The following is a 26770-nucleotide window of genomic DNA, read 5'->3' as shown; positions in this document are numbered from 1 at the left end:
AGCGCAGCCGGAGGACGCGAGCCGGCGGGCGCACCGCAGCGGCCGAGGCGCGCGAGGCCGCCCGAGCAGCCGGCCGCCGCCCAGCCCGGCCCCGCCCGCGCGCCCGCCTGGCCCGGCCCGCGGGGATGCGGAGCGGCGGGCGCCGGAGGCCGCGGCCCGGCTAGGCCCGCGCTCGCGCCCGGACGCGGCGCCCGGTGAGTCCCGCCCGCCGCCGCGCCGCCGGGGCCCGGATTTCCTCCCGCGCCCGGCCGCTTTGTTCCCGGCCGCGGGGCCGGGGCGCGGGCCGCGCGCCGCCGGAATGGAGGAGCGGGAGCAGGAAGTGGCCGAGCGCGGCCTGGGCGGGGAGGGCGCGGGCCGGGCCGGCGCCGGGGGTGCGGGCCGCCCGCCCGGCCTCCCGCCTGACCTTGGGGAAGCGGCCCCGCCGGGCGAGGCCGGGGCCGGGGCGGAGGGGCGCGGCGGGCGCCGGGGCCGCGGGCGGGGGCGCAGGCCCCTGCTCGGGGGCTGCCGGGCGCCTGGCCAGCGCGGCCGCGGCGCACAGTAGGCGCCCAGGGGCCGTCGGAAAAGGCTTGCCCGGCCCTCGGTCAAGTTTGTGGGTGGGCCCTTGGAAGGAGACCTCATTTTCCCATAGACAAAAAGTTGTACATGGTGGCGAGGTGCCCGGGCCAGCCCACAAAGGGCTGTTACGCTCCTGGGCCCTGAATCTGCTTCCTGACCCGGGAGGGCTGTGGAGGTGCTGCCCACCCTCTCCAGAGACTGGGGCCCGGAGGGCGATGGGGCTCCCTCTCCTCCTGCCCCTAGTTTGGGGGAGCCAGGGCAGCTGGTGGGCTTGGTCCGCGGCCACACCGGTTCCTGCTTACTGCCCTGGTGGACAGGCTGGGGGGCATGGGCCTGTGCTCTGTGGCCAGGGCCCCCGACATTCACTCCTGCCGCCCCCCTCGCTCCAGGCCACTCCTGACTGCTCTGCGCCCCTGGTGCAGGTGAAGGGCAGAGTGCTTTCTGGGGGCTCCGTTCCCTGCCCCTGAGCTGAGCATAGAGGTCACAAACCAGTGTTTTGAAGGCAGAGGGATGGGGGCCTTTCAGAGCACAGATTATTTTTATGAAAGTTGTGGCTTAAATAATAATCGCGGTAATAGGCGTTTATGGTAAAGGCACTCACAGTAAGGAAGCAGCGGGAAGCAGAGGTCCCTCGTCCCGCCGGCCCCGCGCCGAGAGGCGCCCAGGCGCTGGGGTGGTGTGTACGTTTCTGTGCAGATGCACACCACCCTGTGTGTGTGCACAGATATATTTTTACACATGGGGCTCTCAACAGCTGTCTGGCTCTGTCAGCAGCAGGCCCTGCTCAGGCCCAGGTGGGGGTGGGGGGCCATCCAGAGGTCTTTGAGTCCAGCCCCCTGCCTCCAGGCCACGCCCACTCATGTCGCCAGAGCCCCCTGTGCCCCAGGCTCTGGCCTATCTTCCAATCTCGCTTGCTTCCTGTCGCTGCCCATGGGCCTGCTGAGCTCGCTGGTCACTTTCTTCTCTGGACCAAGTACGCCTTCCCGGTTCTGGCACCAGGCGCAAGGCCGAGGGGTCTTCCTGCCTTCTAAATCCAGCCTAAGACGATGGGTGCAACACGGCCCTCTGGGTGCCCAGCCCCTGCCTCAAGAGGCCAGTCAAGTGTCCTTTGGGAGGGTGTCTAGATAGTTGTAGGAAGACCCATGTTGGGATCCATTCTAGAGGTCCTCAGGGGTTTCTCCCTGGCCTGGAGGTCCCAGAGAGGACTCACTCTGGGCCTGCCCCCCGGGAGCGCCTGTCTGGAGGGGTAGCAGAGGACTGCTCATGGGGTGAGGGCGTTTTCCCAGGATGCCCAGAATGGGTGATGGGGGAACTGGGTTTTGAGGGGTGCCTAGGAGTTCATCCAGCAGGGGAGCAGTGGGGAGGGCTGTGTGGGATCAATGGCTGAGTGTCTGCTCAGGTGAGGGCTGGCCAGGGGGCTGCTGTGGGGCCGGCGCCAGTGCCCCTGCGCTCTACACTGCCGCCCCCCATTTTTGCCTCATGAATGCCGTAATTATGGGTCTGTAACCACCCTGGACGGGGTGCTCCTTACAGACAGGGCCTGTCTGAACCTCTCTTTGTCCCCGGCGCCCAGCCCTGAGCCTGGCAAAACCAGAGATGCCTGGTACACGGGGGCCGAATGAATGAGCCAGATTCAGACCGGCAGGGGCGCTGTGGTTTAGGAGGGGCCTGGGCTTTCTGGGGGGAGGTGTTTCATGTCACCCCGGACGGCTCCTCTGCGCCAGCCGCCTGCACGCCCAGCCCTGCCTTCTTCGTGTTTGAATTTCTCTCCTTTCCCAGTCTGGGGCAGGGGGAGGAGCCAGCACCCTGCCCCGGGAACCCCAGCGCATGGGTGGGAGCCCCACGGACAGGGAATACAGGGGTGCCCTCACCAGGGGCTTGGGGAGGCTGAGGGGCATGGGCTGAAGCAGTCAGAGGGGCTGCCTGGAGGAGGCGGCCCCTGCTGGGTTGGCAGGTTAGGGAGGCTGGGATATGCTGGGAGGGACTTTTGGGGTTGGGAGTGTACAAAGGCCAGGGGAGGTGGGAATGAGGGGGAAGGGCAGTGGGCTCTGAGAGTCTGGGGGTCCAGGAGGGGTGATGGCAGGGCCCAGGGAGCAGTTTGAGTAACAAGAACTTGGTATCAGGAGCTGTGGCGGTAAGAGGTGAGGGGCAGCCGTGCTCGGAGGGCTAAGAGCAGGCAGGCCGCGAGGGGAGGCAGACCTGGGCTGAGACCCCAGGTGTGACGGGCCTCCTGGGCTCCTGTGAGTGGCGCCGACTGGGACACAGCCTCACACACTTCCTTCGCTTCTTCCAGAGGCTGTGGGCGCCGCTGGGCTTGGGGACCCTGCTGAGAGGAGCAAGTGACGCCTGGGCCACGCAGCCCACTGAGCCCGGGCACCATGAACGACGTGGCCATCGTGAAGGAGGGCTGGCTGCACAAACGAGGTCAGTGCCCTCGGGGGCTGGGCCTGGGGCCAGGGGCCTGAGGCAGGGGGCCCAGAGCCGGCCTGTGTGCTGCCCTCAGGTGGCGGCTGCCTGGGGCCGTGCCTAAGCCAGCTGGGCGGGAGAAATCTCCCTGGGGCTCCTGGACCCACCAGCCCAGGTGAGCATCCAGGGCCCGATGTCCCCTTGGCATGGAGGGCACGGCCTCATGGGACCCCCTGGGTGGCAGGATGTGGGGCCCAAGGCCTGGTGTGCAGCCCGTGTGGCCGCCTGTGTGGCTGCCTGGCCGGGCCCCACGGGCGTGGAGAGCCACTGCTGCCTCCCTCCGCGCTTTCCTGGAAGGTAGTGAGGACACTGGGGCCGTTCCAAGGCCTGGCTCACTGGCGCCCAGGGCACTGCCCGAGGGCTCCTGAGGGCAGGGCAGGGCTGCTTGGCCTGGCCCCGTGCCGGCCTCAGGCCTGGGCTGCGGGCAAGGGGGGGCTGCACATCCCCCGGGGGCCCGGGCCCGGGGCCTGTTTGTGCTGGAGCTGCAGAGCTGGCCGAGCCCGGTGCCTGCCCAGCCTCCTCTCTCCTTGCTCACGTGGCCCTGCGCCCAGGGAGGGGCCAGGCAGGGAGCTGGCAGGACAAGAGCTGCGCCCTAGGCCCCTCATGGCCCCCTGCCCCGCCGCCCTCTGTTGCTCAGGGCAGCAGTGGGGGATGGACAAGCCTCACCCCCAGGTGCCTGGGGCCAGTCACTCCCTCCTGCCCCAGGGCGGGGATTGGCCAGCCACCTCTCTCCCTCCTGACTTCCTCTTTCTCCAGACCTGTTCCCTCCCAAAGTTCTGGTGATCCCAGCTAGCTAGCTACTAGCCACTCCTCAAATGTGCCTTCCGGCAGATGACATGAGGCTGTCCCCCTCCCTACCCCAGGACCTCACAGACTGTTGGGAAGGGGGACCTCAGACACAGATGGAGCAGACAGGGAGGTATCGTAAAAGCGGGTGTCACGAGACTGGGTTTTGTGGGATGCATAGGAGTTCCTCAGCAGAGCAGGCTGGGAAGCCACAGGAGCTGGGATGGGAGGCAAAGCAGGGAAGAGATACCAGGGGGGCTGCAGAGGGCTTGAAGCAGGGGATCCAGGATGTGGTCAGCAGAGTGTCTTCAGAGCTCACTGTGGTGGCCATAGGGAGGACAGTGTGCTGGGCCTTGAGAAGGAGGCGAGGAGGCCGCTGGGGCTTGTGGTCTGTGGGGAGCCCCTCCACTTGGCTTCCCGCAAGCCCTCCTTGCCCCCTTGCCCTCTCGATCGTCTGCCCAGTGCTCGCCCTCTTTGCTCCCCAGCACTTCTGCTTCCTGTGCCCGTAGCCCCTCCAGCAGGTCCTCTCTGCTGCCTCTCATCGCTGTCTTTGGTGTCAGGGACCCCACCCCTTGGCCCTGGCCCCTGTTCTTCTCTATGCCTGGCGGCAGCACCAAAGCAAGGTCTCCTACCTGGGACCTGTACCTCCTAATCCTTGTCAAATGTTTGTTGACTGACTGTTAGATTAAGCACCCACCCAGGAGATACCTGGGTCTCAGGGCTGCCAGGGCCCCTGCCCTAGTTACTGGGGTGTCACTGGCCAGCCAGGCTCGGGCAGGAGTGTCCCCCAGTGCCTGGATGAATTTCAGGTTGCCACTCCGGGTGCAGGGCTTCTAAAGGGTCTGGGGGGATGGGGTGTTGGGCCTAGGGGGACATCCAGAGACCTGGGTTTGAACTGATTCGGCTCCCCGTCACTGTGTCCCTCTTCAAGGGCCAGTCTGTTGAGTTCCTCGGGCCTCAGTTTCCCCATCTGTATGATGGGAGTGGTGGCAGAGAAAGGCCTGGTGGAGGAAGGAGTGTGGTTTGGGGGTGGGGGGGCCTAAGTCGGGGTGCAGCAGCCTCAGGTCAGGAGGGAGGGTCCTATGTCCCCGCGTGCCTGCTCTTCCTCCCCCAGCCCATGTGCCAACCCAGGCAGCATGTGGTGTGGTGGGGCGGCTGCGTGGGGGGTGGCCCTGGGCCCTCACGTAGCCTGGAAGGGGACGTGCCTTGTGAGGGTGGGTGCCCTGCTCTGGGTCGGGCCCGTGTCCTGCCTGCACTGCCTGCCCTTGTGGGCGCCCCTCGTTCCCCCCGGTCCTCCTTCCCGGTGCACCCCAGCAACCCAGGTGTGTCACAGGCTCGTCCCACTGCCCCCAGCTGGCTGCTCCCCCAAACTCTCCTGCCGCTGTGCTGTTTCCTGCCATCCCTCCTCTGTCCGTCCATCTGTCCTTTCACTGGTCTGTTCTTACCCACAAGTGTTTGGGCTCTTCCTGTGTGCTGGGCTTTGGGGTGACCAGGCGAGAGGGCAGAGGTCCCTCTGGAGGGGGGTGGGGAATGGGTGGTTTGGATTAGATGCTGGGGGAACAAGAGCGACCCCTGATTTGGGGCTGGAGGTACCTGGCAGTGCCATTTCCTGAGATGGGGCCGGAGCGAGTGTTCTTTTCGGGGTGGGGACCGCGTCCCTGCCAGGTCGGCAGGCCGATGTCCAGGTCTGAGCCTGCTCAGCAGACAGGAGAAGGACGGTTCGAAAACCCTTCCCATGCGCGTGCTGGGCTGCCCACCACTTTCCTTGTCTCACCCAGCCCTTGAGGGAGGTCCTGCCTTCCTGCCACCGCCTCCAAAAAGCCTTCCTGACTGCCTCGGGGCCGGCTTCCTCCTCCAGCGGGGCAGAGCTCCTCTGCTGGCTAACCCCCGCCCTGCCCCCACCTCTCGGGAAGGCTTGGAGGATGGGGCTGCAGGAGGGAGATGAGGCCCCCCCCCCCCAAGGGGGCAGCTCTGGGTGGAGTGGGGGGCCCTGGGCTGGGAGGGCCTGGGAGTGGGCAGAGGGCTCGAGTGCAGTGCTGGTTGGAGGCTCCAGGCCCCTCCCCGTCCCTGGCTGGTTGGTCTGGCCCCTCCCCTGGCTGTGGGTCTGGTTCTTTGCAGGGGTGGGGGGAGCTGTGACTGTCCTCCAGGGCCCAGCCTTGTGCAGACCCCTGAGGCCCCACTCGGCGCCTGCCACGCCCCTTCCTGCCCCTGGGGGTTAGGGAGCTGCTGTGGAGCCAGGCCTGCCCCTGTCCGCTCTGCTGCCCTGTCCCGTGGCCAGCGCAGGCCCAGCACACGAGGGGCGGCGATGCCTTCAGAGGCCGTGTGGACATTGAGATGAGAGCTAGGGGGCTGGGGGAGCTCGGTCAGTGGAGGGCAGACCGGCTCCTTGTCCCACTTCCTGGGGAAGTGGGCACCTATTTCTGGGAAGTGACCCTGGCTGCTTCCCAGGTGACCAGACACCGTGTGCTCTGGGCCAGAGCAGTCTCACAGGGCAGAGGGGGGCCAGGCCTGGGCCAGCCGACACTGGAGCTTGCGTTCCAGCCCAGCACTGACCTGCTGCGGGACCCCGGAGAGCCCTCTGGGCCTCAGCATCCCCATGTCCCCAGGAGAGGGAGATCAAGCTGCTGAAGACTCAGATAGGGCGAGGAGGCAGCCGGGCCACATGGGGCTGCCTGGACCTTGGGCAGATGTCCTGCATGACAGGCGGACGTCCTGAGTAGGAGTGGGTGTCCCCAGAGATGGACAGACTTCCTGAGTGACAGGCAGACACCTCAAGCAATGAGCAGCTACCCCGAGTGATCAGCAGCTGCCGCTCGGCGCCAGCCGTTGATGCTGGGGGCTGGTGGGCTCAGTGTTGCTCAGAAATTTGCATTTTCAAAGATTTGGTCTATTATGTGCACTCTGCTGATTTTTGAAGGTTGACAGTTTAAAACACCAACCCTATTCCAGGAAGTAGGTCTGGCTGAACTTGACCTGCAGCCTCCGGTTTTGTCTTCACGCTGCGTGCTCTTTGCTCAGGCTGCAGCCCGAGTCTGCGCAGCTGTTTTGGGGTGTCCCCCTCAGGCCTCCCCGTCTCTGCCCACTTGCTCTGATGACACCGGGCCGCCACCGCCCAGGCTGCAGCCCAGCCCATGGAGAGCTGTGCTGGCAGAGCCCCCGGGTCCTGCTCTCGGATCTTCTGGCATGCGCACCGTCTACCCAGCCAGGCTTGTGGTTGTCATCCTCCTGGGTGTCCCCAACCCACGGACAGGCCAGCTGGACCAGGTGGGCCAGGAGAGTGCGGGAGGGCAGTGAGATGCTGGGCCACAGGATGGTGGAAGGGGGTGTGGGCTTGTGAGAACAGGCCTGGCCTGGGTAGAGAGGGGGGATGCCGGCCTCTGGGCACCCCCTAGGCTCACTCAAGCTGGCTGCTGGCCGGGAGGGACGCAGTAGAGGAGTGGGCCTGGCTGTCATCTCCAGGTCACAGTCTGGCAGCCGGGGTTGAGGGGCGGTATCGAGGAGAGCTGGCCTGTGGGTGTGGGGTTCCCCTGCCCCCGGGACCCTGCCTGGAAGTGGTCACCTGCGAGGTCGGTGGGTGCCCGTGCACGTAGGAGGAGTGTGGCTGCACCTCAGGTTAATTTCACCACTGAGAGCGGGCACCTGGCCGGGGTTCACAGAGATCAGCAGGTCCAGTCCCTGTGCATCTCCGGCCTTGCTGTGCCCCATCCCTGAGCCCACTCCTGGTCCAGTCCCTGTGCATCTCCGGCCTTGCTGTGCCCCAGCCCTGAGCCCACTCCTGGTCCAGTCCCTGTGCATCTCCGGCCTTGCTGTGCCCCAGCCCTGAGCCCACTCCTGGCCCAGACCCTGTGCATCTCCGGCCTTGCTGTGCCCCAGCCCTGAGCCCACTCCCGGTCCAGACCCTGTGCATCTCCGGCCTTGCTGTGCCCCAGCCCTGAGCCCACTCCCGGCCCAGACCCTGTGCATCTCCGGCCTTGCTGTGCCCCAGCCCTGAGCCCACTCCTGGCCCAGTCCCTGTGCATCTCCGGCCTTGCTGTGCCCCAGCCCTGAGCCCACTCCTGGCCCAGACCCTGTGCATCTCCGGCCTTGCTGTGCCCCAGCCCTGAGCCCACTCCTGGCCCAGACCCTGTGCATCTCCGGCCTTGCTGTGCCCCAGCCCTGAGCCCACTCCTGGCCCAGACCCTCCCCTACTTCCTGGCTCCAGTGGGGAGGTCCTTGCCCCCCCGTGGGTTGGTCCCAGGCGTCCCGGTCAGGAGTGGGCTCCCGAACCGCAGCTCCTCCCACCGCCCCTCCCTCAGTCGTGGTGGGCCCTGTTTCCCGTCGTGGGCATGGGCGTCCCCCGCGCCCCCGTGTGCCTCTGAGGTGGGAAGACAGTGGTTCTACCTTGCTGACACCGCCTCCTGCCCCTTCCCCAGTCCTGGGGTTCCTGCGGGGCGGGGCCGCGGGCTGCTCTCTGGAGGCTGTGGCAGCTTTGCCGAGCACACACCAGGGGGACGAGGCCTGCGGGGCCTGTTGAGCACAGACATCCCTGAGGCCCTGCAGGTTAATGGCTTGTGTGCACATGGCTGCTCCTGGTGCCACCAGGGTCAGGGGCTCAGCAGGACACCGAGGGACAGAGCCTGCTCCCCTCACCCCACGCCCGGGTTCAGGGGCAGGGCTGCCCTAGGTCTCTGTGCCTCGGTTTCCCTGGCTGTCAGGTGAGGGACAGCTCTGCCTCTTGGCCAGGTTGTGCCACGGTGGCTGCGGACTGGGTCCCGGCAGTCCCCTCCATTCACCAAGGCCACTCATACATACAACACCCCATGTCCACAAGGGTCCGGAACTGCCCCGGGGCAGGTCACTGTGGGCCGGGCCCAAGGGCGGGAGCAGTTGCAGGGCCTCTGCTCTGAGGACCTGGGCCGGGGCTGGGGACAAGGGCACCTGTCCTGGAGGTGTGCCCCTGTGTCTTTGGGCCATGGCTGAGATGTGGCGCGTGGCTGTGGCTGTGACTGAGGCTGCGGCTGGTTTGGGGGCTGTTTCCTGTTTTGTGAGTGTTGAGTTCTCCCTTCAAAACAAACAACAAAAGAGGAAGCTCAGCTGCCCCATGCTGGGGGTGTGGGGTCACCGCCTGCCTGGCCCTGGTCCCTGGGCCTGCGCCTGGGGGCCCCCCCGAGCAGGCAGTGCTGACTCCACAGGGCTGCCCCTTGGGGGCCTGACTCATGGGGGGCCGGAAGGAGGGGTGGGGCCGGGGCAGCACTGTGCACATTACACAGAAGGGAAACTGAGGCTTGGAATGAGAGGAGGCTGGAATGTCAGTGGCGTAGGCCGGAGCCTGGCACCCAAACCACCACCACTTCTCAGGAGAGGCCCAGGTCCCGCCAGGTTCCCAGAAGGGCTGCGGGAGTGCGGGGAGGGAGCTGGCTCGGCTGTGGCTGGCATCCCCTCCGCCCGGGCACACCCAGCCAGGCTCGGGGCCAGCGCCCTCCCCGTGGGCCTCCCTTCAGCAGAGCCAGCAGCTGTCACTTGAAGCCTGCTCCCCAGGGCCACCCCTTGGTGGGCCGCCGCCCGCTGCTCCCGCCCACTCGCCCTGCCCAGCCCCTGCCCATGTCCCCCCGTCAAGGCCCGCAGCCCAGACCTGGCCATGTGCAGGTGGGCAGAGGGCCCTGGGGCTCCGGGCTGGGATTGCCGGTCAGGGTGGGCCCCAGGCCAGCTCCCGCCTCCCTGGCTGCCTTTCTCCCAGCCTTCAGGTGCGTCTCTTCAACCCTAGGAGATAACGGCCCTGTGTTTCAGAAACATTGAAATTGAGGGTGGGGGTTCTTTGGTGTTGCTTCTGCCAGCCCTGGTGCCTTTGGGGCAGGGTCCTTTGGGCTGGGTTTGGGGTCACTGATCCCCCAGTAATCTCCCAGGTGGTCCTGCCAGCCCAGAGGCCTCAGCTGGTTGTCCCATCAGGGGTGGGGGTTTCCAGCACTGGAGGCTGCTTTTGAGGAGAGCCGGGGGCGGGAGCCCTGCACTGGGGGGCGCCCTGTGGCTGGCAGGGGGCTGGTGCTCCGCTTTGGCAGGGGGAGTCGGGGTGGCCGGCCCTCTGTAGGACACAGGGCAGGCCAGAGTTTGGGGGCCTGTGATGAGCTCGGTGGGGAAGGGGGGGGGCCGAGTGGGTGTGGCCAGGGATGTGAGGTGACAGGGCTGGCAGCTGGAAGGACACAGTCTGCCTCTGTCACAGGAGGAAAGGGGGTGATAGAGGTGGCCACATGAGCCGGCCTCACTGCCCTCGGGGCTCTCCCACTGCAGGGAGTGGCTCCCAGTTCCGGCAAAAATAAGTAAGAAACGGTCACAGTGCTGTGAAGGCCCTACCTGTGCAGGGCGTGTCCCGTCCTGGCTTGGGAGACTCGGGTCCCTGCCCACAGGGCTGCTTTTTCCTGGGGGTGTTGGGAGTGAGGCCCGTGTCCGCCGTCAGTGCTGGGGCCCCTCACCCCAGCGGGAAGGCCCTGGCTCGACAGAGGCTGGGGTCCCGTAGACGACAAGGTCTTGGCCTTTGCCCCCTCTCAAGTGTTTGCGGGCAGGGGGTGTGGGCCGGCGCCCACGGCAACTTGCACGGTGTCCCTGTCCTGGCCCTGGAAGGGGCCTGCTGTGGCGCTCCTGTCTTTCCCCGCGGGCTGTGTCTGCAGGAGGGCTCGCTGGCCGTCCCTGCACCCACTCTGGGGCTGTGCTGCTTGTCCCTTCTCTCTGTCTTCTGGCCCCTCCTGGCCGCCTCCTTCCCGCCCTGGTACCTTCCTTGGTTTGGTTGGGTGCATCCTGGGCTCCTGGCACAGGAGTCAGGCGTGTCCCTGGGGAAATCTTCTGGAAACCCAGAACTCACATGTCGTGTGGCCTTGGGCAGGGGCCACTGGAGGGCCTGGGCCAGGGCTAGGGGTGTCAGGAGCCCCCTCTCCTGGGGCCTGTGACCCAAGGGGCCAGCAGATGGGGGAAGCTGGTGGACTGACAGCTCCGGGGACTGTCCGCTACCCTCCCCTGGCCCCCCAGGAAAGTGTTACCCACAGGATGCCTCTTCAAGTGGAGGTGTGTGTGGCTGTGGCTGCTGCTGAACCCTGGACCCAGCCTGGGTCTTTCCAGCCCAGCTCCCCATACCCCGCTGTGGTGAGGCCGGGCACATGCCGTGTGGAGAGGGCAGGGGAGGCTGGTGACCCAGAAGCGGGCTCAATTAAGGAGGAGTCCATGGGACTGGGCTGTGGGCAGGGCGCCTATGCAGGCCCTGGGTGGCCGGACAAGGCCTGTCGGGCCCTGTGCAGGGAGAGCGAGCGGGGGCACTGGGCAGTGGGGCTGTGGCCTTGTCTGAGGAGGGTCCCTGAAGAAGCGATGACGTGGGTAGGTGAGTGGGCTGCTTGGGGCAGGGAGACTAGAAGTGAGGCAGGGGGCCAGCTGGACCAGGCCAGAGGCATGGCCTGGGACTCAGCATCAGCCAGCTGGGCGACAGGTCGGGTGTGTGGTGGGCTGGGGTCAAGGCCTGCAGGAGGGTGAGTTTGGTGCCTGAGGGGGAGGCAGAGTTTCCGGGAAGATGGCCAGTTGGGTGGTATGTCCAGACCAAGGTCCTCTGCAGGGGGCTGCAGCTGGAGGGGCGCTGGAGGTGGCAGTCGGCAAGAGGCCCCAAACCAGGCGCTGTCCTGGGGCAGCTGAAGCGGGTAAGTGGCCCCCAGCACCTTCTGCTGTGCCTCGATGGAGGTGGAAGTGGGCATGGCGGTACCCCCTGACCGCGACCCTGCCTCCCGCCCTGCACGCCCCGGCTGCTCCCGAGTCTGTGTGTTGGGCACACCTGCTTGATGGTAGAACTGAACAGTGGTGAAGAGCTGTCGGTTTGTGTCAAGGAGCCAGCCCAGCCCGGGCAGCGGGACCTGGGTCTCTGGTCACCATCTGCCTCTGTGAGCTTGAGAGTGCTCTCCCTTGGGCCTCAGTTTCCCTGAGTAGTGGGCATAATGATCCCTGCCTGCCAGGCAGGCCTTCTAGGAGGGCGGGGCTGGATCATGGGCCAGGGGAAGGCCTGGCCAGGCTCAGTGGCCCAGTCGGGGAACGTCTGTCCTCCTCCACCTGTCAGCCCTCTGCTGGGCCAGCAGTGGACACCTCTCCTCTCCTCTCTCGTCCACACTGGCCATTCATGCCCTGACCTGTGCTGACCTGTGAGTGCCGCCCGTGGGAAGGCTCAGGCCCGAGGAGGGGGCCCTGGAGGTTTGCACCCTCCTGCCTGCCCTGGGTCTGCTTTATGGGGCTCCAGGGCTCTGGCCGTCAGTTGCTGATGGGACAGGGACGTGGGACCCCGACCTGGGCACAGGCAGAGACCTAGTAGGCTGGGTCCCCCAAGGTGACCCGTGCCCGCCGCCTGCCCCTGCCTGGTGGGCGGCGATGGATGGGCGCCGTCAGCCGGCCGTGTGCTCGCTGTGCCGGAGAAAGTGGATGGGCGCCCTGCAGCTGTCGGCGCGATGGATGTGTCGGCGGCGGGGGACCGCGCGGTCGCCGCTGTCAGCTGGCACCCGCTCCCCGGGCCTGCTGGGGCTCGCTTTGCTGTGGAGAAACAGCTCGGTGCCGCCTGGCACCCCGCCAGCCACCGCCTGCCACCGCCACCACCACTGCGGCAAAGTGTTTATCCAGCAGTTTCGCCAAGAACTGGGGACTTGAGGAGAATGCTCTCGGAACTCAGGGCGCCATGGCCTGGTGGCCGCGTGCAAAATCACGGTGGCCTAGCGGCCGCTTGCAAAAACTCAATGGCTTGGTGACCACGTGCAGAGGCTCAGTGGCCTGGTGGCTGTGTGCAGGGGCTCGGTGGCCTCGCGGCTGTGTGCATAGTTCACAGGGGCCAAGACACGAGGGAGCTGGGAGGACTCACGCCTCAGGCCCAGGCTGTGGCATACTGAGGGAGCCTGCATACTGTGTGCCCCAGTCCCACCCACAGCACCCCGTCCAGGCCCCCTAGTCCGAGGCCCGGTGACCCACGGTGTGGCCTGGACATGTGGCTGGGAGGCGTGGAGAGGGTAGGTGCTTGGCCTGTGCTCATCTTGTCCCCAAGCCCCAGCTCGGTGGCCCAATTGGGGTGATTTGGGCTGTGGGAGGCTGGGGCTGCTGGCGAGGAATCCCCCTTCCTTGGAGGTCCCCCAGTCCCTTCCTTGGGAGGAATTGGCTCCCGGGATGAGCATGATTGGTGGCAGGGACCTCCTGGTGGATGGCACACGGGGATGCCGAGGGGACCAGGGCTGGGAGCTGAGGGGCCGTGAGAGGCAGGAAGAGGTGGGGGAGCCTCGGTCCAGGCACAGGAGTCCAGCTAAGCCTGCGTGCTGCCCCCCGCCCTGGGCAACTGCTTCCTCCAGCCTGTAGCCCTTGCTGCGGGTGGGCCAGCCTGGGGGTTAAGGGTTCATGGGGCACGTGTCCCTTTCCCTGGCAGCTGGGCAGCAGGTGGTCTCGGAGGGGTGGGTGTGGTGCCGCAGGGCCCAGGGCAGTGTGGGTCCCTCCTCCACCCCCAGCTGTGCTTCTGAGAGGACCCTGAGGGGGAACCGATCTGCCCCCCATCCTGCCTGCCTGCCCAGGACAGCCCCTCTGGGTGGGGGTGGGCACCAGACCCCCAGTGCCTCCCAGCGCCTGCCCCCAGCTCGGCCGTGGCTCCTGTCTCCTGGCAGTGGGTGTGGGGGTCCTCCTGGCTGGGCTACTGACCTGCGTGCGGGGACCCGAGCCGACTGCGATGTGGGACTGCATGGCCTGGTCCCGGGGCTGTGCTGAGGCCCCGTGTGGCCTCCAGGGTGCTGGTCTGAAGTGTTTGCAGCGGGTAGGATGGAGTGGCTGGTGGGGGGCCCAGGCTGAGCATGGGCGTGAGTGGCAGGGACAGAAGAGACATGGCCTGGAACCAGGTCCTGGTGTCCACCCGAGTGGCTGCTGCCAGGCGATCACCCTGGTTGTGGGTGGGCATCTGGCCCTGGGGAACAGGGGGGACCCCTGTTTAGGGAGCAGTGTCCTGAGGGGCAGACTTGGGTTCCTCATTTGTCACTTGCCCATATCTGTGCCCGGAGTGAAGGCTGCCCTCCCCCGCCAGCACTGGTTGATGTGTATGTCTGGCCCCCATGGCCGCAGGAACCCTGTGGCCGAGAGGACAGCGGTGGCCGGGCACAGGCGTTCACAGGGATCGCTGTCTCCTCTATTTGCCCCCTCTTGTGTCACCCCCAGCTCTGGGAGTAAGCAGGGCCCTGGGCTCCCGTCTGTCTGGGCCGGCTGCCCGCCTGCCCGCCGGGCATCCCGTCTGGGCTGAACTCATTGAGATGCAGGTCACGGCCCAGGCCGCAGCTGGCGCTGCTGGTGGCCCCCCAGTAACCGCTTGGCTGGACCTCCGCAGGCGGGAGCGTCCGAGATGCTGAAGAAGGGGGTCTGTGTGTCTCAGAGCTTTGGCCCCGGCCTCCCTAGGCCTCCCCAGGCCCCCCCAGGGTGCCTCTCCTCCTCGAGGGGTCTGTGCCTGGCTGCTGAGGGTGAGGGGCTGAGTGAGACCGCCTTCCCTGGTCCTTGCTCCCACCTGTGTGACGCCCGGTTCCTGGGCCCAGCCTGTGGGGCCAGGCAGAGCTCGGCCAGAGCTGCCCCCCTGCAGTGCCCTGGGGCTGGGGCCTGGTGGAAGGCCCCGCAGGCTCACGGCCCATCCCCGGCCCCTCCCTGTGGGCTCGGTGGGGTTGGGCTCCTTCCTCTCAGCCTCCTCCCAGCCAGAGCGAGTGCCACTCCCTTGGGCCCCTCCCCTCTAGCTCTGGGTTCTTGAACCTTCCCAGCCCTGGGGTTGGGCCTGTGGTGTGAAAGCTGGTAGATGGCAGGTGCAGGGTCACATGGCCGGGCAGGTCCTCAGTGCTTAGTGGCTCTGGCACCCCTGTTCCAGGGGATCCTGGACCCCGGTGGACTGACGGCCTCACCCATGGTGGGGAAACTGACACGCAGTCTGGTGTGCGGGTCCTGCTGAATGGGGGACCTGTGTGGACCCTCCGTGTGGGGCACACATGCTGACTGCATGTGCGGGGTACAGCGCTGGGGGGCTGCACTGGGCACGGTGGGGGCCCGTGGCAGTTGGTGAATCAAGATGGATTTTCAGGGCTGCTCGGGTAAGGCACTCATCACTCTCCTCGCTCAGTTAGCGTCCTGGGGAGCGGCAGCTGGCGGGATGGGAGGCACTCCATCAGGGGCCGACAGCTCCAGACTGGCGTGCAGGCGGGTGGGAGCAAGCAGCGGGCGGCCCGGGACGGCGCGGGCGCTGGGGTGCACACAGCCCCCGGAGCCTAGTCTTCTTGCGCCTACCCGCTGCACCGATGGGGAAGGAGTGCCTGGGAGGCTGGGTGGGACTGCGTGGCATGGCGTGGGGGGTGCCGGGCCAGGGCCAGGGGCTAGCATCAGAAGGTGGCTGGACCACAGCCTTCCCAGCTGACTGTCTCCAGGGGCTCGGAGGGCTCGGCAGAGACCCTGCTAAGTGCTGTTGGGGTTGGGGCAGCTTACTGGCTGCTACTCAGGTCCTCCCTGTGCTGGCGGTGTCTGGGCTGGTGGTGACCCCCGCCTGGAGCCAGGGACACGGTCTGCAGGTGGGCCCCCTGGGGACAGATGCTGGGAGTGGCTGGAGCTCCCATCTCCCAGCATACCCCCAGCAGCCCTGCATCATGCAGGGTGAGGGCTGGACCCCAGAGGCCACGCCCAGGGCGCTTTGTTGGAAGGGGTCTGGGCAGTGCGGCTTGGGGAGGAGGAGCCGCCCACGTCCCTGCAGGTGCCCATGTCCGCGGCTCAGCCTGGCTGGAAAGCCCGGACCCAGAGCTCAGGGACCCCAGCCCCTCTCTGCCCTCTGCCCAGCGGCTCCTCTGATGAAGCAGTTGCCTAATTAGTAAGTTCTCTGTTGTTGTTCAAACTCCTTGCTCGGCAAAATGTAAATGGAACATTTTTTCCGGGTGTCAGTATGAAAAATGACAGTTGCTCGAATATGGCAGAGGACATCTGCTCGGATTCCTGCACGGGAGCCCTGTGTGCGGCTCATGTTGCACAACTTCGGGGAACTTTCCCGTGTACCTGGGTGACTTGTGGGGGCCAGGGTGGCAGGTCTGAGCCCGAAGGCCGCACGGCCACTGCCGGGGTCTGGCTTCACCATGGTGCCCACGACTGTGTCTGGGCCCCTGGACAGCGAGTGTTGTCACACGGTGGTGGGGGCCTTGTCCTGAGGCCCAGCCCGAGGGGGCGGGCTACAGATGGGCCTGTGTCTGCCAGGGGAGCCCCTGAGTCTCAGGCTGAGTGTGGGGCTCTCCCCTCACCACTGGATGCCAGGCTGCCTCCTCTCAGCCAGGGGCCAGCTGTGGTGGGCAGCCACTGCTACCGTCATCACAGTAATTGTTGCAGCCACCCCCTGGCTGGACCCGGGGTGAGTGGGGAGAGCTCTCAGCCCTGAAGCCCCGGCAGGTTGCCATAGCTGGTATCTGAGCTATTGCTGGTGCCTGCTGGAGACCCACTGGCTTGGCGCCGCCTCCTCCAGGAAGGCTCTCTGGACTAGGCTAGCCTCTTGTCAGTCGTGCCCCTCCCCCCATGTCCAGGTGCCCACCTGGCCCCCTTTCCAACACAGGTGGGGTGGGCTCTTTATCAGATGTGGGCACTTCCACATGGCAAGCCCTGCCTGCCCACCCATCACCTGCCACCCAGGGGCAATCAGGGTTGGTACCTGTGCCTTTGGGTAGAGTCAACTGCTGATTCGCCACTAGGATGGAGATCTGCGGGGGGCTGGGAGCGCAGCCTGGTGGGCACAGCCCCTCACTGCCCTCGTGTCCTCAGGAGAGTACATCAAGACCTGGCGGCCCCGGTACTTCCTCCTCAAGAACGACGGCACCTTCATCGGCTACAAGGAGCGGCCGCAGGACGTGGAGCAGCGCGAGTCGCCCCTCAACAACTTCTCGGTGGCACGTGAGTGTGCCGCGGCCGCCCGGCCTGGGAACTGGGGCGCTGGGGTCGGCCCTGGCCCCAGACGGCAGGGTGGTGGGAGCCCTCTGTGCCCAGCAGCCGCCATGCTGAGGGCCCCTGAGCCTCTGTGTCTGGGGCCGGCAGCCCACCAGGGGCCGGATTGGGCAGCACTGGCTCCGAGTCACCTTGGGGACGGCTTAGTGGCTGCCTCTGGCTGACGGGGTCTCTGTGCCGAGTCCCAAGGCTGGCGACCCTGGACCTGCCCCTGGGCACTCCTGCTCTGGGGGCTGGAGGGCCTGGCCAAGTCGGGACAGAGCCGGGCCTGGGGCAGGCAGCCAACGGGGTGCCCCTCCTCCAGCGGGGGCCCATGCAGCCCTTGGGTGCAGAGGCAGGGAGAGAGTGCTGAGGGGCACCTAGCTTTGGGGTGCCCTGTCACCCCCAGCAGGAGCCCGTGGCTCTCCCGGTGAAGGTTCTTGGACCCCTGTGGGGTGCGTTTGCTTCCACCCTCAGCTGGGGTTGGGGTAGGGGTGCCCCACGTAGGATAGACAAGTGTGGCATGGCTGGCCTGGGGCATCTCGCAAAGCTGGACAACCCAGCAGTTTTTAACCCATGTGCTACTGTGGCCTCGTTCCGTACCTGTGAGGGGGCCGCAGGCGTGGCCTACCCACGGGGCTGTGGAGACCAGGTGTGGAGATGGGCCGGTGGGTGGGGTGCTGGGCAGGTGGGCCTCTAGCCGGGTCCCCGTTCTCAGTACGGCCGCCTGGAGCCCAGCTCTGCCTGGGTGGATGGGTGAGTGATGGCCTTATAAGCTGGCAGACCCCCAGGGTCCGTCTCGGGTTGCCATCTTGGGTGCGGGGTGCAGTGCCCACCGTGGGAGTCCAAGGCTTCCCCCCAGCCTCCTTCATACCTCTCTGCCCTCACTGCCATGCGGCCTGGGAGCCTGGGGTCCCCCAGCACCCTCACCTCACCAGACCCCAGGTTCTGGTCCAGGTCGTAGGAGGAGGTAGGCTGACAGGGAAGGACTCGTAGCCTCTGTGCCTGCAGATACAGAGGTGGGCAGTTCTGGCACCTTGGCTGTCTGCCCACCCCCAGCTTGCCTGGCCCTGTGCTGCAGGGGCGAGGGGCGCAGCCAGTGTACCTCTCCCCAGGGCTTCTGTTGGGGAGGAGCAGAGCTCTTGCCCCACGAGGCTCCTGGGGTGGGGGGCTTTACGGGGACCCAGTTCCTGTGAGACCTGAACCTTCCTCCTGCCTCCCCCTACCCCCCGCCCCACCTTCTCAAGCCACCGTTTGCTGGTAGGGCAGTGGCCCTGGGGAGAGGGGGAGACCAAGGAGGCGGACACTCCCATCCCCACAACCTTGGGGCAGAGCGGGAGACCTCACTGTGGTGTCCGGGCACCCCCCAGTGCCAGCTCGGCAGGGATCCAGGGCTTCAGGGCTCGGAAGGAGGCTCAGCCAGGGTGGGTGCTGCCTTTCTAGGTGGCAAGACCCCTCAGGAGTGTTCCCAGGGTGAGTGTGGGGGGTGGGCGGGCTTTCCAGAGGCACACGGGAGGCGAGCACCAGCCAGAGGGGCTGCCTGAGCAGAGGGGGTGCTGGGGCCTTGGACCAGCCCCTAGGCCAGCCGGAGCTCCGGCCCAGGGGCAGAGCCATGCCAGTCAGGGAGGTGGCTGTGCTGGGGCCTCTGCATCGGGGGCCTTTCCTTGGGGATGGATCCCAGGGCCAGGGAAGCCAGGCTCTGGGATGGGTGCCTGGTCCTGGAGCACCTGGTGGTCCCTGATGCGTGAGTGGGAGGTGGGTGTACAGGGACCGAGAAAGCCGATGAGGAGGATGTTTTACACCCGCCCCCCCCCCCCTGCCCATCCCCGTGTTGACACAGCCTTCCCTATGAGGCCGGCCCCAAGCCCCCTCCTGGCCTCCAGGCCTGGGAGACAGCTCCTTTGCACTTGGCTGAGCCCAGCTGGGGACCCTCGCGGTTGCCAGGGCCCACACACTGGAATGTTGGGAGCCCCTTTGCTGGCCCTGCGGCCCCCTCCCGCCTCCCACAGGCTGGGTCAGAACCCCACCCAGAAGCCCTCAGCAGTCCCCCACACTCACGCCTCTCTGTGGGCCTGGTGCATCCCCACAGTCCCGCAGCTGCAGGTGTGCGTGTGCCCCAGGTGTGTGTGCTCCATGTGTGCGTGTGCCCCAGGTGTGAGTGCTCTAGGCATCTGTGTTCCAGGTGTGTGCGCGCTCCAGATGTCAGTGCTCCAGATGTGCATATTCTAGGTGTGTGTGCTCCAGGTGTGCGTTCTAGGTGTGCGTGTGCTCCAGGTGTGCGTGTTCTAGGTGTGTGTGTGCTCCAGGTGTGTGCCCACTCCCGGGCCTGCCAGCCCGTTTATACTCCTGTATGTGTCTGGACTCCCCAGTCCCCGTGGTGGTGGAAGGGGTGGGCGTCAGAGTAGGGTGCGTATGGCCTGAGCAGCCTCCAGGGGTCATGTCTTGCAGGACAGCCAACCTCTCTGCAGGGCGAGTCGCCACCAGCCACCACCCTGGGATTGGCCCTGTGTGGAGAGGGGGCGGTGGGACTGGCAGTCACTGTGTGATTGGGAGAATGGCGGGACGTCGCTGCTCGGGGGGCGAGCTGCTTTCCCACGAGGCCCCCTCCTGCCGGCCCCCTCCCTGAGACCCCCATATCCTCACCCTGTGGCCAGTCGAGGGCTGTGGTCTGGTGCGCAGCGGGGTCAAACACTGCAGGAAGGACTGCAGGAGGAGATGAAGGCAGGAGCTGGGCCTGGCCTGACCTCGCCTCAGACACACCCATGGGGCCGCATCGCAGCTCCAGAGCAGTGTCCGAGCCGCCAGAGGGGTCCCAGCCCTGTTTTATAGAGGGAAACTAGGCTTGGAGAGGGGATGGGACAGGGCTTCCCAGGACCCCATGGGTGGGGTGCTCGGGTGGGCCAGGTGGGCCGAGAGGAGGGCATGTGTGCGGACAGGATGCCCACCTGCTGGTCCCCCCCAGAGTGCCAGCTGATGAAGACGGAGCGGCCCAGGCCCAACACCTTCATCATCCGCTGCCTGCAGTGGACCACGGTGATCGAGCGCACCTTCCACGTGGAGACGCCCGAGGAGCGGTACGCGACGGACGCGTGGACTCCTGCTCACCCCGCCCTTGCTCCCTGCTGCTCCCAGGCCTCCTCAGAGCCTGCTCCAGAAACGGCTGGCCAGGCCCCAAGTGGGGAGGGGATGCGACCTTGCTGGGGGGCTGGGCCTCCGGGTTGCCAGTGTCCAGGACCTGGTGTGGCCGGCCCAGGTCATAGGGGGGTGGTCTCCTTGGGCCTCTCTCTCTGGGGTCTCTGAGCTGGGGCTGCGGAGGGAGGGGACCCTGGCCTGGGGGCCGGGGGCCTTACCTGACCACCCTGCAGGGAGGAGTGGACGACTGCCATCCAGACAGTGGCTGATGGGCTCAAGAGGCAGGAGGAAGAGATGGACTTCCGATCGGGCTCACCCAGTGACAACTCTGGGGCCGAGGAGATGGAGGTGTCCCTGGCCAAGCCCAAACACCGTGTGGTGAGGCCTGTCCCCTGCCTCTGGGGGGTCTGGCGGACACGGGGTCCCAGCAGGCGGGGCCAGGAGAACCCCCACACTACTCTGGGTCCCCCCGCCCCAGCTTAGCTCCCTCTTGGGCCTTGCCTGTGGGCAGCAGTCTGACCCTCAGAGCCCTGTGTCGGAAGTGAGGTTCCAGAGACCCGGGCGCTGTCACTCCCACCGTCCCCCAGCCCCAGCACTTTGAGTTGGGGCTCGCAGCCCCGCATTCTCCCCCAGTCCTGGACTCCCACCGTCCCCCAGCCCCAGAGCTCTGAGTCGGGGCGCACAGCCCCGCGTTTTCCCCCAGCCCTGGACTCCCACCGTCCTCCAGCCCCAGAGCTTTGAGTTGGGGTGCACAGCCCCACGTTCTCCCCCAGCCCTGGACTCCCACTGTCCCCCAGCCCCAGAGCTTTGGGTTGGGGCGCACAGCCCCACGTTCTCCCCCAGCCCTGGACTCCCACCGTCCCCCAGCCCCAGAGCTCTGAGTCGGGGTGCACAGCCCCACGTTCTCCCCCAGCCCTGGACTCCCACCGTCCCCCAGCCCCAGAGCTTTGAGTTGGGGCGCACAGCCCCACGTTCTCCCCCAGCCCTGGACTACCACCGTCCCCCAGCCCCAGAGCTTTGAGTTGGGGCGCACAGCTCCGTGTTCTCCCCCAGCCCCGGGCTCCCACCGTCCCCCAGCCCCAGAGCTTTGAGTTGGGGCGCACAGCTCTGCGTTCTCCCCCAGCCCCGGGCTCCCCATGGGCCCCCAGGTCCATGGTGAGGAAGGGGACCCGCTTGTGCCCAGCCCCAAGGTCGGCTGTGGTGGCCCCGGGCCCCTGTCGCCCACATTGCTGTCGGGCTGCAGGCTGTCACCCCACTGCCCCTGACCCTGGGTGCCTGCCCTCTGCCCCCTCAGACCATGAACGAGTTTGAGTACCTGAAGCTCCTGGGCAAAGGCACCTTTGGGAAGGTGATTCTGGTGAAGGAGAAGGCCACGGGCCGCTACTACGCCATGAAGATCCTGAAGAAGGAAGTCATCGTGGCCAAGGTGGGGTGCCGGGCTGGGAGGGGCTGGCTGGGAGCAGGGGCGGCGGCTCACTGGGACCTGTCTTTCAGGACGAGGTGGCCCACACGCTCACGGAGAACCGCGTGCTCCAGAACTCCCGGCATCCCTTCCTGACGGTGAGTGGCCTCTGGCCACCTCAGGGGCGTCCCCTCTGTGCCCTGGGTGGGTGGCACGGGAGTGGGGCACAGGGTCAGACGGTCACTCGCACCAGCCTGTCACTGAAGGATGGATGTCTGTTCTGGGACCGAGGGCTCCCTGTGCTTCACAACTTGAGCCGGCGGTGGGCAGGCTCGGAGGAGGTCAGGGTGGAGGTGTCCAATGCGGGGCTGGTGGGGTTGTGCTGGCTGCCCCGCTGGCAGTAGGGGCAGGTGACCTGGGTCTTCCCTCGGCTCTGCCCGAGGCCCTGCCTCCTGCACACAGCCCGCTGGCTGCTTCCCCTCTGAGGAGGCTCAAGCTGGGGGCTCCCTGTCCTGGGGAGGGGTGGGGGGTTGTGGCAGGGCTGGGGGTGGGATGACTCCGCCCAGGAGGAGGCCCAGCCGGCTCACTCCTGGAGGCAGGGTAGGCTGGTTGGCAGTCGGGCAGATGGGCCTTGTGCCCCTGGGGGTCAGGCCTTGGGGATCTGCTGGGCCACACTCAATGGGCTCTCCCCGGGGCCACCCCAGGCCATCCCCTCTGCCCAGCACGGTTTCCTTGCCCAAAGCAGGGGCAAAGCAGGAAGCCGTCGCACTTCCCTGGCATTTTGGTTCCTTAAAACCTTTTCCACAAGAAACATCAGGCGCTGTTAAAACCAGGCGTCGTGTCTCTTCGCCCAGCTCGTTCGTTCTTGTGGTTTTGCCTCCTTTGCTCCATCTCGCCCCTTTCCCTTCACCTGGCTGAAGGATTCTGAGGAAAAGCCCAGGCTTTGTGTCATTGCCTCCCACCCTTCCGTGTGTCCCTGTAACCCAACACCGTGTCGCATTCGACAGAAACTCCTTGGTCCCTCCAGTCTAGCTCACCCGTGTCCGTCTTGGCGATGGTGTCCCCCTGCCCCATGCACCCTCATATTGGGTCTCCGGGGGACGGGGTGTGGGGGCTGGAGCATTGTGGGCACGGGTCCCCCGCTGCCTGAGGCCTGTAGCCTGTTGTCCCGTATTTCTGTGAGTGAGGCTCAGCCGCTTGTCGAGGTTCAGGGTCAGCATTTGTGGGTGAGAGTCGGTCCTCTGGGGGTGCTCCTCGTCGAGCAAGGCCACCTGTGGTTTGAGGTGGGAAGGCGCCCGGCCACTCTGCCCTGGAGGATGTGTTCTCCTCTGGCTGGGGGTGCTCGTGCTGCCGGCCCACTTCCCAGTTGGTGGCCTCGGCCTTCCCTGCAGGGGAGCCTCCGCACAGCTGCCGGAGCCTGCCGGCTTCTGAGATCCTGCCTCCCCAGCCCCAGACTTGCCCAGACCCCCAGTGACCATCTCTCCAGCAGGGCGCGTGGGGCAGCCCGGTGGCAGGTGCCCGCCCGGCTCCAGGCCGAGGTCCCAGCTCCTCTTCCTTGCAGGCTCTCAAGTACTCCTTCCAGACCCATGACCGCCTGTGCTTCGTCATGGAGTACGCCAACGGGGGCGAGGTAGGGCGGGGACGGTGCTGCTGCCCCAGCTGTGTGGGGTGCCTGCCCTGTGGGTGACCTGCCCCGCTCCCCCCACAAGGCTCCCAGTGCCCCCTTCTGAGTTAGGGTCTCAGCCTGCCCGTGCGCCTCGCCCGGGGACCCTGGTGGAGGTGGCTGGGATGGGGAGGGCACCTGGCCTGGCCGCTGCTCAGGCTCGTGGTCCTGCAGCTCTTCTTCCACCTGTCCCGGGAGCGCGTGTTCCCCGAGGACCGGGCCCGCTTTTACGGCGCCGAGATCGTGTCGGCCCTGGACTACCTGCACTCTGAGAAGAATGTCGTCTACCGTGACCTCAAGGTGGGCCCGTGGCGGCTGGGGGCGGGGCCTGGGGCCTGGGGCATGGGAGGGCAGGCGCTGACCAGAGGCTGCCTCCCCGACAGCTGGAGAACCTCATGCTGGACAAGGACGGGCACATCAAGATCACTGACTTTGGGCTGTGCAAGGAGGGCATCAAGGATGGGGCCACCATGAAGACCTTCTGCGGGACACCTGAGTACCTGGCCCCCGAGGTGCACATCTGCCATGTGCCCCTGAGTCCCCTGTGTCTCCCCATGTCCCCTGTGTCCCCATGTCCCCTGTCCCCCCATGTCCCCGTGTCTCCTTGTCCTCTGTGTCCATGTTCTCCGTGTCCTGGGTGCCCTGTGATCCTGTGTCCCTGGTTTCCCCCATGTCCCCCTGTTCTCCAAGTCCCCCCGGGTCCCCTGAGTTCCCCCATGCTCCCTGTGTCCCGGGAACCCTCTGACCCCGTGCCCCTGCGTCCCCCAGGTGCTGGAGGACAACGATTACGGCCGGGCGGTGGACTGGTGGGGGCTGGGCGTGGTCATGTACGAGATGGTGTGCGGCCGCCTGCCCTTCTACAACCAGGACCACGAGAAGCTCTTCGAGCTCATCCTCATGGAGGAGATCCGCTTCCCGCGCACGCTCAGCCCTGAGGCCAAGTCCCTGCTCTCGGGGCTGCTCAAGAAGGACCCCAAGCAGAGGTGCGCCCCCTGCCCGGGCCCTGGGCTGGCAGGAAGCCGCGCCAGCACCCCGTCCTCCAGTCTCCTGGGGAGGCTGCAGTGTCCCCACGGCACTGGGCCCCCACCCCCCGGGACCAGGCTGTCCACCTCACCAAGGGGGAGGAGGAGCCGGGTAGGTGGCGATGCCATCACCGGCCTGTGTCCTTCCCTAGGCTGGGCGGGGGCTCCGAGGACGCCAAGGAGATCATGCAGCACCGCTTCTTTGCCAGCATCGTGTGGCAGGACGTGTATGAGAAGAAGGTGCGTGGGGCTTGATGCACACCCACCCGCTCACACAGCTGCACACACCCGCTCACACCCACCCATGCCCCTGCCCGGGCTCAGAAGGTTTCTTCCTCGGCACCGTCCGGGGTCCTCGTTCCTCCCAGGAGGAGCCACGTGCGTGTGGACTCCCCGCACCTCCGCCCCCGTCAGGTTTGAGTACCAGAGCTCCCTTCCCTAATGGTGCGTGCCTGAGGCTGGCAATGGAGTGGGGCAGTGCCCCACTTTCCCAGTTCTTCTGGTTGTCTGACCTCAATCCTTCCTCATTTCCTGGGGGAGGTTGGGCAGGGAGCGCCCCCGGAGCCCCCTGTGGATTTGGGGGGCAGGTACAGGCAGGGCTTGGGCAGAGCAGTTCCCCTTTCACCCCAGGCCCCTGGCTGGGGCTGCCATGGCCACTGGACACGGGCTGGCTGCTCCTTGGGTCCCCTTGCAGGGTGGCAGCGGGCCCCTCAAGCCCTGCCCTCCACTTGGCTGTCATTGGCCTTTGCTCCTTGGGCCTGTGGGAGCCATGGCTGTCCTGTAGGCCCACTGCGTGGGAATGCCACTCCTGGCCCAGGTGGGTCAAGGGACTGAGGGGACGTAACAGTCCTCCGTCATGCCTTACTCAAGAGGGGCATTCTTGGGCCCCAGGGAAGTCCCTGGCAGCTGGGCTGAGCCACTCTGGTCAGGAAGGGGTATGAATGGTACCTGGGGGGGTAGGGCCGGGAGCCCACCCTAGACACCTTCCATGGTGTTCCTTTTCATCCCCCTCCCAGTTTGTCAGAAAACCAGAAAGAAAACTAAGAAAGCTAGAAAAAAAAGAAAAAAGAAAAGTGGGCCGGTCCCCTTATGTCTGGAGGCATGGGAGGTCCAGCAAAGCTGGGCTGCACTCCCTCCTGTCACCTGCAGGGGCCACTGTGAGCAGGGCCTGCCCTGGTCTGAGGAGCCTGTCCGACTGCTCAGGCCCCAGACCACTGCCCCTCCCCTGTGTCTCCTTCCCAGAGCTTTGTCTGGGCGTGGGTGGCCTTGCCCCTTTTTTGGGGCATCCGTACCACCTGGGCACAGTCCACTGGGAGACGTGAGGTACTTCCTAAGTTGGGGCTTGGCTCCCTGGGGCTGCGGTTGGGTCGGGGTGCTGGGCAGTGCAGAGCGAGTCCTGTAACTGGCCCCCTGCCCTGTCCTGCAGCTCAGCCCGCCCTTCAAGCCCCAGGTCACATCGGAGACAGACACCAGGTATTTTGATGAGGAGTTCACGGCCCAGATGATCACCATCACGCCGCCCGACCAAGGTGAGGGGTGGGCTCCCTGCTGACTCCCTCCCCAGCCTGTCCCTCCCTCCTCTCCAGACCACAGAGTGCGGGAGGCCTGCAGGTCCACGTTTGATGAAAAAGGTTCCCTCGGGGGAGTGCTGATGTGGGTGGGAGGGCCGCTGTCCTCCTGCCCCGGCATTGTGAGGGTCGGGGGTCACCAAATAGAGTCTGGGAGGCTGGCCTGCAGGGGCCTGCCTCGGTTTCCCCCGATGGGTGGCAGCTGTGCTCTGGGGTCTGAGCTGCTTCCTGCCCCTGCCTGCCTACAGACGACACGATGGAGGGTGTGGACAGCGAGCGGAGGCCCCACTTCCCCCAGTTCTCCTACTCGGCCAGCGGCACGGCCTGAGGAGGGCCAGCTGGCCGTGCTGGTGGACGCCGCCTGGGCAGCCACATGCTCCAGATGTTGGCTTCGATGGATCGCGAGGACGTCTCGCTCTCGGATGATCTGTATTTAACGTTTTTTATTTCTGGATGCGTGAGAGGAACCACGCGCTCCTCTGCGGATGGGAAAGCGTCTTGTGCTGCGGGCAGGGCTGCCCACTTTGGAGGCGGCGTCCTCCCACCAGCCAGGTCGGGAGGAGAATTGTCCTGCGGCTTTTCTTAATTTATTTCATCCGGTGTGGCCTCGGTCTTCAGAACAGTTAGATCCACGTAGGAAAACGTTGAGGACTTCTGCAGCCACGTGCAATCGGGGGTCCACGGGCCCTGCCTGTGGCCCCTCAGGCCCTCTCGCCAGCTGTCCCTGGCTCCCACTTATCTCAGTCCCACTTGGGGACGCTAGAAGCAACCTAGTTGTGGCATGCTGGCCTGGCGCCCTCTCCCTTGTGGTGGGGGCATGTGGCAGCCCCTGGCGCCAAGGCCGGAGGAGAGTGGCCCTGAGATGGGGCTGGGCCTGGGTTGGGCGGGGTTGGCCCCGGGAGACAGGGGAACAAGGCTGAAATCTGTTGCTGTGTATTACGCTGTTCACGTGCATCTTGGGGTTTTTAATCGTAGTGAGGAGAAAGCCCCTCCCGCCGCGCCTTCTCTCCCTGCGGGACGGCTCACCTCTGGCTGCCCCTGGTAGCACTTGTCCTTATAGACGCTTTACTCTCCCGCCCGCCCCCTGGCCCCCAACCCCCGAGGGGCCGTCACTGCGCCCCCCCGCGCCCCGTCCAGACGCTGCCCTGCACCATGGCGTTTTTTACATTCAACTTTAGTATTTTTACTATTATAATATGAGACTCTCCCTCTAAATTCTTCAATAAAGATTGCTTTTCAA

At 66.2% G+C, this 26770-nt stretch overlaps 1 protein-coding gene across 1 annotated transcript; it reads left to right on the top strand.

Moving 5' to 3' along the window:
* Positions 1 to 26770, top strand: AKT1 (AKT serine/threonine kinase 1). Its single transcript, XM_023628569.2, has 14 exons — positions 1 to 194; positions 2849 to 2979; positions 16585 to 16713; positions 19706 to 19817; positions 20109 to 20253; positions 21170 to 21301; positions 21370 to 21435; positions 22839 to 22907; positions 23115 to 23240; positions 23324 to 23452; positions 23709 to 23923; positions 24115 to 24202; positions 25389 to 25491; positions 25779 to 26770. The coding sequence occupies exons 2-14, from the start codon at positions 2934 to 2936 to the stop codon at positions 25856 to 25858; spliced, it is 1440 nt and encodes a 479-aa protein (XP_023484337.1). The 5' UTR covers positions 1 to 194; positions 2849 to 2933; the 3' UTR covers positions 25859 to 26770.

This window comes from Equus caballus, chromosome 24 (genome assembly GCF_041296265.1).
Source record: "Equus caballus isolate H_3958 breed thoroughbred chromosome 24, TB-T2T, whole genome shotgun sequence".
NCBI lineage: Eukaryota > Metazoa > Chordata > Mammalia > Perissodactyla > Equidae > Equus > Equus caballus.
Note: the sequence above shows the minus strand (reverse complement) of the source record. Positions and strands in the feature narration are given on the sequence as shown.

Coding starts and splice junctions, on each gene's coding strand:
- AKT1 (XM_023628569.2), top strand. CDS start 2,934: ATGAACGACGTGGCCATCGTGAAGGAGGGCTGGCTGCACAAACGAG. Junction 21,302..21,369: donor AGGAAGTCATCGTGGCCAAG/GTGGGGTGCCGG, acceptor CCTGTCTTTCAG/GACGAGGTGGCCCACACGCT. Junction 25,492..25,778: donor CATCACGCCGCCCGACCAAG/GTGAGGGGTGGG, acceptor GCCTGCCTACAG/ACGACACGATGGAGGGTGTG.